Below are 12,292 nucleotides of genomic sequence, written 5' to 3'. Positions count from 1 at the left end.
ATGTCTTCTAAAAGTCAGATAGTTGTTTAACAAAGCAAGCCTTTCATCTTCCTCAGTGTTGCATGCATTTATGAGCTGAGATGGAGGAAATTCAGGGAGCAGGGCTGAACTTAAACTGCCTTGCAGATGATTCTGTTATTTTATTCGAACCTGCTGCCCACAAAGGAGCTCGCCCTGAAACAGGAGCCCGCAGGTGAGTAGGGCTGCTGTTGCCACTTCAGAAGAAAGGCTTTGATGAATCCTGATGAATCGTGCAGAGGGTGAACTCACTGCCCTTTCAAAACTCCTTTTGACCAAACAGGCCACCTGGATACCTGCGGCCTTCGGCCACCTGCCTGCCTTGGTGACATTTGCTTTTTGGAAGGCTCTGGTGTGTCTTTGAACTCTGCAGAATGAAGAGCTTCAAAGTCAAGCCTCAGCCGTCCCTCCTCTAGTTACTTCCAGGATGGATTGCTGCAATGCACTCTACATGGGGCTGCCTTTGAAGACTGTATGGAAGCTCCAATTAGTTTGGAAAGCAGCTGCTAAACTGCTAATAGGAGACCCAGGAGGTGGGATCATTTCACACCTGTTTGCAAAGAATGCATTGGTTTCTTGTCTGTTTCCAGGCATATGACCCAAATATTATTGATTGATTGATTGATTGATTGATTGATTGATTGCATGGCCATTTAAATGTGAGCATTCATAATTTAAATGCACAATAGAACACTCCCATTAAAACACGCACAGGGAATGTTTTTCAGCCCACTAGTCACATTCCCTTTTGGGGTGGTGAGTCTTCTTCTTCTTCTTCTTCTTCTTCTTCTTCTTCTTCTTCTTCTTCTTCTTCTTCTTCTTCTGTGATACCTCATAGCCAAGAGTCTTCCAAAAACACAGTTTTAACAGTGAGTCTGTAAGTGACTGTGAAGGCCAATTCTGGATCCACACGTCCATCCACATTGGGGACATAGGTTTCCAGGTGGGAGTTGGTCACGGTGTGGATTTGCCAAACGTGCCTTCCAATAATAATAGTAATAGTAATAGTAACATATTTATACCCCGCCCAACTGGCTGGGTTCCCCCAGCCACTCTGGGTGGCTTCCAACAAAGTATTAAAATACAATAGTCTGTTAAACATTAAAAGCTTCCCCAAAGAGGGCTGCCTTCAGATGTCTTCTAAAAGTCTGGTAGTTGTTCTTCTCTTTGACATCTGACGGGAGGGCGTTCCACAGGGCGGGTGCCACTACCGAGAAGGCCCTCTGCCTGGTTCCCTGTAACTTCTCGCAGTGAGGGAACCGCCAGAAGGCCCTTGGCGCTGGACCTCAGTGTCCGGGCAGAACGATGGGGGTGGAGACGCTCCTTCAGGTATACTGGACCGAGGCTGTTTAGGGCTTTAAAGGTCAGACCAACACTATGAATTGTGCTCGGAAACGTACTGGGAGCCAAGACCGATGTTATGTGGTCTCAGCAGCCACTCCCAGTCACCAGTCTAGCTGCCACATTCTGGATTAGTTTCTCCCTTTTGTCCTGAGTTCGGGCATCTTCAAAGCCCATGACACCTTTGGTAAAGGCTGTTCTCCAATTGGAGCACTCGCAGGCCAGTGTTTCCCAGTTGTCGGTGTTTATACTACATTTGCCTTGAGAGAGTCTTTGAACCTCTTTTGTTGACCACCAGCATTACGCTTTCCATTTTTAAGTAGGGGCAGAGGGGGAAGTATTTGCTCTGGATGAGATGCAACTATTCAAATAAATCCTTTTGACCCTAGAGAACGGCCAATCCTATGTCCAGAAGAAGCCCACCATGTACCCACCTTGGAACAGCACTTTCGATGCTCACATCCACAGGGGGCGCGTAATGCACATCGTTGTGAAGGACAAAAGCGCGGAAATGGTCGCAGAAACGACGGTGGAACTCAATTTGGTTGCAGAGAAGTGCAAAAAGAAGAATGGGAAATCAGAAATTTGGGTAAGCGCCAGAGCCGTTGCTCACTTGCAGGACCGGATTTAGGTTTGATGAGGCCCTCAGCTACTGAAGGTAATGGGGCCCTTTCTATGTCCAGCTGTCCTTTCTCAACAACAAATTGTTACTGTTTTTTGTGTTGAATATATGCTATATGGTAATTTATGGACCTAACAGATATCTCAAGCCCTTTGCACATGTTGCCATGTAACCAGTCCATGCAGAATGTAAGGTAAAGGGTAAAGGGAACCCTGACCATTAGGTCCAGTCGTGGCCGACTCTGGGGTTGCGGCGCTCATCTCGCTTTATTGGCTGAGGGAGCCGGCGTACAGCTTCCGGGTCATGTGGCCAGCATGACTAAGCCACTTCTGGCGAACCAGAGCAGCGCACGGAAACACCGTTTACTTTCCCGCCGGCCTGGTACCTATTTATCTACTTGCACTTTGACGTGCTTTCGAACTGCTAGGTTGGCAGGAGCAGGGACCAAGCAACAGGAGCTCACCCCGTCGCGGGGATTCGAACCACCGACCTTCTGATCAGCAAGCCCTAGGCTCTGTGGTTTAACCCACAGCGCCACCCGCGTCCTTTAGAGAGATGCTCTACCACTGAGCTAATTAATGGAGACTCATTTCCTTAAAAGCCATCTGCAGTCAATGGGAGTTGCCAGTTCCTGCAGAATTGAAACACTTGGTTTCAATAAGCCTGCTGTGAATTTGCTCAGTCTGAAGGACACTCTTCTAATAGACTTTGCTTAGATTTTTTTAAAAAAATCCCCTTTGGGTAGGAAGAATAATTGGCAGTAATAAAACTGACTTGAGCTTGAATTCGTTCATGCCTCGCCAGGGATTTTTCTCCAAAAACATAATGGAAAGCTTAATGAAGAAATGTAGAGAACTGTATAGATCATGATGCAACTGTCCTGGAAGCTTTTGAAATGCACTTGTGTAAAACATTATTGCTGGGGATGCAGTACAACGTTTCTGAGGATCGGTGACGTATTGACCTTCTTACATTTGTGATCACCAGACTAAATGATAAAGGCAGGAGAACTGGAAGAATCAAAATACCCCATCAATTAGAGACTGGCAAACAAAATTATTTGAATTTGTTAACCTTGCAAAAATGACACAAAAAATTAGAAACCAAAAAAATACAAAGTTTATTAACGACTGGAATAAATTTATGATATATATCGAAGGGAATGATAGAAACCTAAAAACTATAGCAGGTTCGATATAAATCTTACGATGTGCAAATTATTAACAATTACGAACTGCAGGGAAAATAAATTATGTACATTAGGAAGCCTGAAAGCGGGAGGGATGGAGGTCGGCGGGGGCAGAAGTATGATTTAAGTTTTCAAAGTTATAAAGAAATAAGTGTGAAAACAAATAATTGTAATGGAAACGGATAAGATCATTACGTTATGTTTAGATGCTTGTAAATTATTTTTTCTCTTTTTTGTAATTGTGGATTTGTTTTCCTTTTTTGGTTATGTATATGAAACTTAATAAAAAGATTTTTTTTTAAAAAAAGATAAAGGCAAGAGAGGGTGCTGAATGCCTAGGTCTAAACTGCACAGTGCAATCCTGTTGCAGAGTTGGGGCAGCTTCAGAAAAGGGGTGACCCAAATGGTCCCCTATTTAGATGACTTTAGAAGAGGTTTAGCTGAATTTGTGGGCTATCGATGGCTATGAGCCATGATGGCAAACTCTGCCTCCACTCTGGAAGAGTGCTGGTCCCAAGGGTTATCCGTGTGGTGAGGTCCGAGTCCGATCCAAAGTCGAGGGTGCGATGGAGGCTGTCCATCAAAGCTGTAGCTGGGTCCAAGGTAGGGAGTCAGGTGGGGTCAGGAACTCTGGCAGAAGAGCAGGACAGGGTGCAGGCAGGAACAGGCTAGCAACAACGTTGCTCCCGCAACCTGGGACTAGGGCTGACTGGCTTTTATCTGCCCCGAGGCAGGTGACTCGCCTCTCCTGGCCTGCAGGTGAGCACTCCTCCTGCGGGAACCTAGTTCCCTCTACCTTTCTGCCCTGAGCCTCTGCAGCTCAGGAGAGGCTAGAGGGTTACTGGACCCAGAGGCAACCTCACCTTCCCCTGACGGGGCTGAGAGTGGAGCACCTGCAGGCAATGGGTCCTCCATCACCTCCGGAGCCAGAGCAGACTCAGCTGATGCCTGCACCTGAGGATCCAGCGCAGGTGAGGACCCTTCAGGCTCAAGCCCCAGCTCCAGCTCAGCTGGTTCTGGAGGCGAGGACTCCTGTGCAGGCTGGGATTCCTCAGGTTCAGCCTCCGAGTCCGAATCCCAGGCCATCACAGGAAGGCAGCAATGCTTCTGAATACCAGTTGCTGAAAACAGCAGGACGGACCAGTGGTGTAGCGTGGGTTGCCAGTACCCGGGGCTGTGTGGAAGCAAGGAAACGGATGGAGTACACATGCACATTCAACTGCCTAATGGCGTCATCCACTGCAGCCACAGAGATGAGATGAGAAGAGTTGTTCCATTGTCTAGAGAGGTCACTTCATGGTTCGCATGGAAAAGCCGTTTCAATGGAGCCCAGCGACGGAGGCGGCACTGGGTGTTTGAAATTTTGTTCCCCCTAGCAATTTTGGGCCTGGGGCAACCACCCCTTTTCCCACTACACCACTGCATAAGAGTGTGTTCCTGTGCTTCGGTCCTCCTTGAAGGTTTCCCACAGGCAACTGGCTGACCGCTGTGAGAACAAGACACTGGGCTAGGTGGGCCATTGGTCTGATCCAGCAAAGTTCTTGTATTTTCATCCAGGAGGACAAGCAAAGGATTACAGTGGTACCTCTGGCTGTGAACAGGATCCGTTCCGGAGCCCCGTTCACAACCTGAGCAGAACGCAACCTGCATCTGCGCGTCTGCGCATGCGCAGGTCGCGATTCGTCACTTCTGCGCATGCGCGTGACATCATTTTGAGTGTCTGCACATGTGCGAGTGCCGAAACCCGGAAGTAACCCTTTCCGGTACAGTGGTACCTCAGGTTACATTCGCTTCAGGTTACATATGCTTCAGGTTACAGACTCCGCTAACCCAGAAATAGTGCTTCATGTTAAGAACGTTGCTTCAGGATGAGAACAGAAATTGTGCCCCGGCAGCGCAGCAGCAACAGGAGGCCCCATTAGCTAAAGTGGTGCTTCAGGTTAAGAACAGTTTCAGGTTAAGTACGGACCTCCAGAACAAATTAAGTACTTAACCTGAGGTACCACTGTACTTCCGGGTCCCCGCGGGACACAACATGAAAAGATTTAACCTGAAGCGTCTTTAACCCGAGGTATGACTGTATGTCTGTTAACCAATGTCAAGTGTTCTCAACCTCCCTTCATAATAAATAAATAAATACTTTAATACATTTATTTATTTATTAATTTTTTACTGTGGATCACAAGATGATTGCGAGATCTTTCCATTATGGCTTTTCATGCGATGGTCACTCCCTGGCTGTTTTGTCACTCACTCTTCCTTTTTAAACAAAAAAACAAAAGCTATTTTTAACTTGTCTTCCTTTATTTTATTTTATTTTTAGCTAGAACTGAAGCCACAAGGCAGAATGTTAATGAATGCAAGATACTTCCTGGAAACTACTGGCAAGTGATGGTCATATTATTGCTACGACATTTTCAGTTATTTTCGCTGCGGATTTCCCCACCCTGAAAGCTCAGGTTGGGACATGGTAATTTCAAAATGTACAAAATCCCAACGCAGAGCGATAAATACTTTTACATAAAGAAACACAGCAGAGCCTCAAAATACTGAAATTCTTAAACTGCTCAGGGACCGGTTTAATGGCTGGTGCTATTATGGCAACATATTGGGATTTGTGACACCCAAAGGACTGATTCACACATGCGTGAGCGTCATTTGCTGTCTTTCATCACTCAGGACAAACCCTGGGCCACTTCTGGACTCCTTGTTTTCGGACAGAATTCAGTCACATCCTGGTGAATTTCAGTTTGTGCAATTGAAGTTGGTTTGGTGCTTTCGTGTAACAAACCAGCTTCCTGAGAAGGAAAGTGACTGGAAAATAGATTGGAAAGTATATAGCTTGCTGGATGCAAGGTGGTCTAACCACCCTGCGAGCAAATCAGAACGAATGCACAATAAATAGCCAAAATTTTCCAAAAACACCCTACAAACTTTGTACGAGCAAATCGGGGTGGATTCTTGAGAAACAGTTAATGGGCAATTGTGTGTTCACTATTTTGTTTTTTAAAAAACTACAGTAAATTGCAAGCTCAGCTGGTCCACTCCAGATTTGGATCTTCGGTAGGAGCAGCCTTGTCTTTTTGTTACAGTCCCAAATTGGAGTCACACACCCCACGCCCCTGCAATTTACATTTGGATTTGATATCCCGCTTTATCACTACCCTAAGGAGTCTCAAAGTGGCTAACAAGCTCCTTTTCCCTTTCTCCCCCACAACAAACACTCTGTGAGGTGAGTGAGGCTGAGAGACTTCAGAGAAGTGTGACTGGCCCAAGGTCACTCAGCAGCTGCAGGTGGAGGAGCGGGGAATCAAACCCAGTTCACCAGATTATGAGTCCACCGCTCTTAACCACTACATCACACTGGCAGAAAGGTCCTGTTTTCCTCCCAATTCAAAGAGTGGGTGTAAAGAGCTTTAGCTGAGTAGCAGGACACCTTTTTTCTGGTTCAGTCCCCAATTTTGTCATCACTTCCTGCTTGTAGCATCTGGTTGGCTAGTGTAAGAACAGAGTGCTGGACCAGATAAGCAATTGCCCTGATTCAGGAGGGCTATTCCTATGCTTCTTTCATTTGGGGTAGGGGTCTTTACAGGAGATGCCCGACATTTGATGAGAGCCAAAATTACAGCCATGTTACTTCTGCTGGAGGGTACTGTTATGTACTGAAGTTCTCACCCTGGGCCAGCAGGGGGATACTGTAGATAGTTATGCAAATAAGGGATCGAAAGTGACGTTCAGTGACTGGATAGTTTTAGAAAGTTGTTACAGTAACGTTGTACTGGAGCTCTATATAAGCAGGCTGACTGAACCCTTCAGTTCAGTTCAGTCCTGGCCTGTGAATAAACAAGAGCTGTTTGAAGAATTGCTGTGTCGTCTGATATGTTCACCCACAACTTAACAGGTACCACTTCAGGCTGGGAGAGGACCTCGCGTCAGTCCTCCTTGCACATCAAAATCTAGCAGATCAAGGACAAATGTAGATGAGAACCCTGCTCTGATCTGCTAGCTTTCCAAAGACATGGAATTCCCACCCCCATACCCCCATGCAGTCCACAAATATATGCACCAACCACTCACTTCTCTTGGTTGTGTGACTCAGCTCTCTGAGTTGTTTTAGGAAGTCTGCCCTGCTGTTTATTTTTAAAGCTGACGCCTTTTTGAGCTGATTTAAATATATGTTATTTTAGCTTCTAGGGGCAGACCGCAGGAATTCGTCATCAGAATAACCAAGCTTCTCTCTCTTTCTCTCACCCAGATGATCCAGAGTTTATTGACTGTGAAAAGGAAGGGTTTTTCTCTCTGCACCAACGCAGAGGAGCCATCAAGCAAGCCAAGATCCACAATGTCAAGTGTCACGAGTTCACTGCTACCTTCTTCCCCCAGCCCACGTTCTGTTCCGTTTGCCACGAGTTCGTCTGGTATGACACATGGCTTCCCCTCCCTTCCTTGATCTATTCCCATGGCAGTCTTCCCCCAACCTGATGCCCACCAGAAGTTTTTGGGACTACAACTCCCATCAGGCCCCAGTCTGAATGGGCCTTTGCCAGTTGTGCTTGCTGTGGCTGATGGGAATTGTAGTCCAAAACATCTGTAGAGCACCAGTGTGAGGAAGGTTGTCTAGTGGGGAAGGGGCAACTTGCTGCTTCTCTGATGGAGAGGGAGGGGTTTGGAAGAGAGATCTCTTATTCTCTCGCAGCAAAATTATACACAATGGCAATTGCTCCAAGGACATTAAAACTTGGTTAAATTTGCATCTGCCCTCATCTACCTTAAACAAATGTTCCCCATGAAAATACGAAATCTTGCAAATAAGTGGATGTTTTACTCAGTGTTTCCAGACATTACAGCAAAGTAGTCTCCATCAATTGGCAGTAAGACGAATATGAAAAGGGGTTTCGAATGACTTAAAAAGAAAAGTACTTGCTTTCTTTTTTTAAAAAAAGATCATACAGTCTTTGAGTTGCCAAAGATGCAGGCTTTAAAATCTCCATTTTGGAGAGATTCGGTTCACTTGCAGGAACAACTGAGCTGGGAGCCAAAGCCACATGGCTCCTTCTTTGCTTGTTCCAGGAAGCACAAAGAGAAAAAGACTGAGAAGCAGAGTAGGGGGTGGGGAGAGCAGAGGCTGCTGAGTGCCTACTTAGCCACACCCACTCTGGCAACGAACTCATGGCTCAGGTTAACCCTTTCATGCGTGCAATTGTGAGTCAGTATATATTACAATAGAACCCTCTTACCGGAAGGGCCACTGCGAACCATTCCTCAATGTGAATTCAAAATCCTACCCAGCCCCCTATATACAAATGATGCAACCTCAAATAGCTGTTGGAGGCAAACGACACCTATGAATTTAACATGTATTTTTGAAAATTTGAATAGCATCCGCTGCAGGGGGATTTCCTCCCCTTTGGGCCCAAAGGAGGATTGATGGGAGTAAGAGAGTGTGTGTGAGAGAGCGAGCGCAAAAATCACCTTAAAAGGAGGGATTTTCCTCAGAACCATAGCAGAAGAGAAAAGGGCTAAATTTCTACTCTATGCTTGCTTTGATTCTCTCCCCCAACAGATTATCTTTGCATTTTTTTAAAGAAACTTGCATGTTCTAAATGCAAAGACATATTTAATGTCCTGCTTCTACCTTGAACATATTGCTATCGTACTAATAGTGGCTTCAGTTTTCTCCAGTCCTTATCCAGCTGACACCACTTATTTGAGGAAATTTGACCATCCCCCAAATTCAGAAAGACATTTACGCAAGCTAAATCCCATGTCTTCCCACCTGCACTATTGGAAGGCAGATACAGAAAGATTCCTTATGGCGAAGGGGTCTGCCCATGTAAGAGCGGTCAGATAAAAACTGTGGGCCACGTTCTATTCCATTGTAGATTTTATACAGATCTCAGAGCCTCTCTCGTGACCCTTCTTGTATGAATAGTACCAGGGAGGATTCTGTCCAACCAGAATCCAGATGTCACTAGAAATGTACAGCAGATAGATTTTGTGCAATAGCCATAAGTCAAAGAAACCAAGAGATTACACAGCTGCACAAACAGTCATAAATCATTACAGCTTATAGTTAAATCTTCTTATTCTATTATTTCTTAAATGGAGTTCTTAAGTCTATTTAATTAGTATATTGATTGTTAAATTCCACTCTGATCGTCTTTATCGTTTTTGTAAAGAACTACGCAGCAATTCTGGTTTTAGTATGCTGGCTGTTTGGCCATAATAATAAACATTCATTCATTCACTTGAGTGAGGAGCCTAGCCTTCCTGGGCCCAGATCCCAACACACGGCATTTATTTTGTTTTAAAGTCATTCTTCTCAAATATATATGACGAACGTTATCCTTACTCCAGATTCTCTCCTTTCTGTGTTTCAGGGGTCTTAACAAGCAAGGTTACCAGTGCAGACGTAAGAAACTTTTAGCATATCGCGTTATATTTACAACTGCCCAAATAGAAACTGAAGTGTTTCTTGCCCTGAAGAAAACTGAGAATGCTTAAAAAAAATTAGCAAGCCAGCCGTGGAAACAAAGAACGCATGTGTAAATGTGACCTACAAGAGCCATGTCACCTCTCACAGACTACAGTAGGAATTAATGACAACATTCTCTATTGGTCTACTCTGAAGTAAGGCAAATTGAGATCAGTGGGACTTACGCCCAGGTCAGAAGGCATTGGGTTACAGCTGAAAAGTGCCTAATTTCTGGCTGGGTTGTGGGTCAACACACTCCCATTTCAACTCTTTTGAGAAGCGGTCCAAACCTATGCTGGATCTCTCCTGCAATTTCTTATGAAATTCTGTATTTTGATGGGTTTTCCCACGAACCAGCTTCAATCGGAATTGAGACAAAGAACAGCTTGGGCATGCTTTAAGCTACACAGTCTGTGTTTTGTTAAATTCAATTCTAAAAAACAGCGGGGAACAGGTAGAAGCTACATGCAGGTATATTCCTTCTGTGCAGCAGATTCTGGTTGAGTCTCCAGGTCTGATATTTTAGGGATTTCACCTTTTCCTTAGGGTCTCCAGGGAAAGTGCAAAATCGCCAAGTGATAAGCCAAAATCGAGGGGATGCGCCACTTTCCCATTGGCTCTGGAACTTTTGCAATTTGCTCCACCCAGTCAGGAAGCAGTCCTATGCTGGCTTATTCCCACACAGGAAAGGTCCACGTCCTCTCTTTAAGAATGTACATTGGCTCCCAGTATGTTTCTGAGCACAATTCAAAGTGCTGGCGCTGACCTTTAAAGCCCTAAACGGCCTCGGTCCAGTATACCTGAAGGAGCGTCTCCACCCCCATCATTCAGCCCACACACTGAGGTCCAGCTCCGAGGGCCTTCTGGTGGTTCCCTCACTGTGAGAAGTGAGGTTACAGGGAACCAGGAAGAGGGCCTTCTCGGTAGTGGCGCCCGCCCTGTGCAAACACCTTCCCTTCAGATGTCAAGGAAAAAAACAACTGACTTTTAGAAGACATCTGAAGGCAGCCCTGTATTGGGAAGTTTTTAATGTTTGATGTTTTATCGTATTTTAAATATTCTATTGGGAGCCGCCCAGAGTGGCTGGGGAAACCCAGCAAGATGGGCGGGATAGAAATAAATTGTTGTTGTTATTGTTGTTGTTAATATTATTCTAACGTCCAATACTGTATTTGCAATATTTGCAATATTTCTCTTATTGCTTGTGGCTGGCTTGAAAACGGAATTAAACAAACCTGTGAAGGATTAGGTTATAACAGGGGTTGGCAACCTAAGGGCCATGGGCCGGATCTGGCCCAATCGCCTTCTAAATCCGGCCCATGGACAGTCCAGGAATCAGTGTGTTTTTACATGAGTAGAATGTGTCCTTTTATTTAAAATGCATCTCTTACTTCTTGTGGCCCTTCAACAATGCTTTATATGGTTGTTTTCCCTTCCCAGAATGCAATGCTGCCATTCACAAGAAGTGCATTGACAAAGTAATAGCAAAGTGTACGGGATCAGCCATCAACAGCAGAGAAACCATGGTATGTATCTGAATGAAACTTCTTGTGAATCGGTTGAGGGCGGTGTGTATCCGAATGAAGGTTTTTTTGTGAATCAGTTGAGGATGGTTAAAACACACCGGTTGCCAAGAGTTTGAAAACACTACACAGTCACACGAGGTGTAAACATGGCGTCCGTGGGGAATTTAAGTGAATCCCATATGCATGGTGCAGGTTTCGTCCCCCCCCCCAAAAAAAAAAAATCTCAACAACTCTGTGGGTGTCTGTCAGGAATTTTACTTTTTGAACCCTACACAAGGGAAAGGAACGGCTCCAGAATTTTTGCTGCCTGGGGCAGATTAGAAAATGGGGTCCCCTGTTGCAGTCCAAGTGCGTCGTCCCTAAGGCCAGCAAACTTACTTTGGCAGCAGAGACAGAAAATCCCACCAGGATCTCTCGCCCTCCCGGCAGCTCTGAGAAATGCAATGCTAATAACTGCAACAATTTGCTATACTTTTATGACATCCAAAATCGACCACCTGGTGCTGTTGCCTCACTCTGCCTAACGATAGAGCCGGCACTGATGCCACGGCTGAATGGGGTCTGAATTCACCTATCTTGACCTAAGTCCTGTTGGCTCTCATGACGCCATTGCCTCTGTGAGTTGCCTTGGGCAAGATGTCATCCTTTCTCTTTTACTCCAAAATGACCTACTGTCAGGGAACTGACATCAGAGCGAGAGGCGAAGGGGAGGCTCACAGATTGTGCTGGCGAAGGAACCAGCCGCAGGGGGAGAAACAGCTCAGTAGAGGGGGAAGCTAATCAGCGCAACACCAGGGAGAAAGGGGGGCAGATGGGGGAATCGGAGAAAGGGCTCCAGGACTCTTCACTGCATCTCAGTGAGGAGAGCCCAGGTCCTCCGCTACCCACGCCCTCCCTGCGCAGAAGACTCCCGCGCAGTGAGAGGAGGAGGAGACTGGGTGTCAAACAACTTTTATGGTGGAAGAGGTTCAAGAAACGGCCACTGACGGATTCTGCCAGTGACTGAGGCAGCCGCAATGAGAAGGGGCTGTGCAGTCAGAAAGGTTTAACAAGGCAAATTAGCCTAGAGAGACACCAGTTTACGCACGAGTAACTCATAGTCATTACACCTACCATATTTT

At 45.7% G+C, this 12,292-nt stretch overlaps 1 protein-coding gene and 1 long non-coding RNA gene across 2 annotated transcripts in view; both read left to right on the top strand.

Moving 5' to 3' along the window:
* The window catches only part of LOC308595853, a 222,866-nt gene that overhangs the window by 20,813 nt on the left and 189,761 nt on the right, over nucleotides 1-12,292 (top strand). The gene's annotated exons all lie outside the window — the stretch shown is intronic.
* Nucleotides 1-12,292, top strand: part of PRKCQ (protein kinase C theta) — a 53,363-nt gene that overhangs the window by 18,283 nt on the left and 22,788 nt on the right. The window contains exons 3-7 of the mRNA XM_081210021.1: nucleotides 1,749-1,948; nucleotides 5,494-5,554; nucleotides 7,426-7,588; nucleotides 9,551-9,582; nucleotides 11,086-11,171. Of these exons, the coding sequence (XP_081066147.1) occupies nucleotides 1,749-1,948; nucleotides 5,494-5,554; nucleotides 7,426-7,588; nucleotides 9,551-9,582; nucleotides 11,086-11,171 (542 nt within the window). The remainder of the gene's footprint in view (nucleotides 1-1,748; nucleotides 1,949-5,493; nucleotides 5,555-7,425; nucleotides 7,589-9,550; nucleotides 9,583-11,085; nucleotides 11,172-12,292) is intronic.

The sequence above is a fragment of the Podarcis bocagei genome (genome assembly GCF_964188305.1).
Source record: "Podarcis bocagei genome assembly, chromosome: 10".
Taxonomy (NCBI): Eukaryota; Metazoa; Chordata; class Lepidosauria; order Squamata; family Lacertidae; genus Podarcis; species Podarcis bocagei.
The sequence above is the reverse complement of the archived record's forward strand: the minus strand, read 5'-3'. Positions and strand labels throughout refer to the sequence as shown.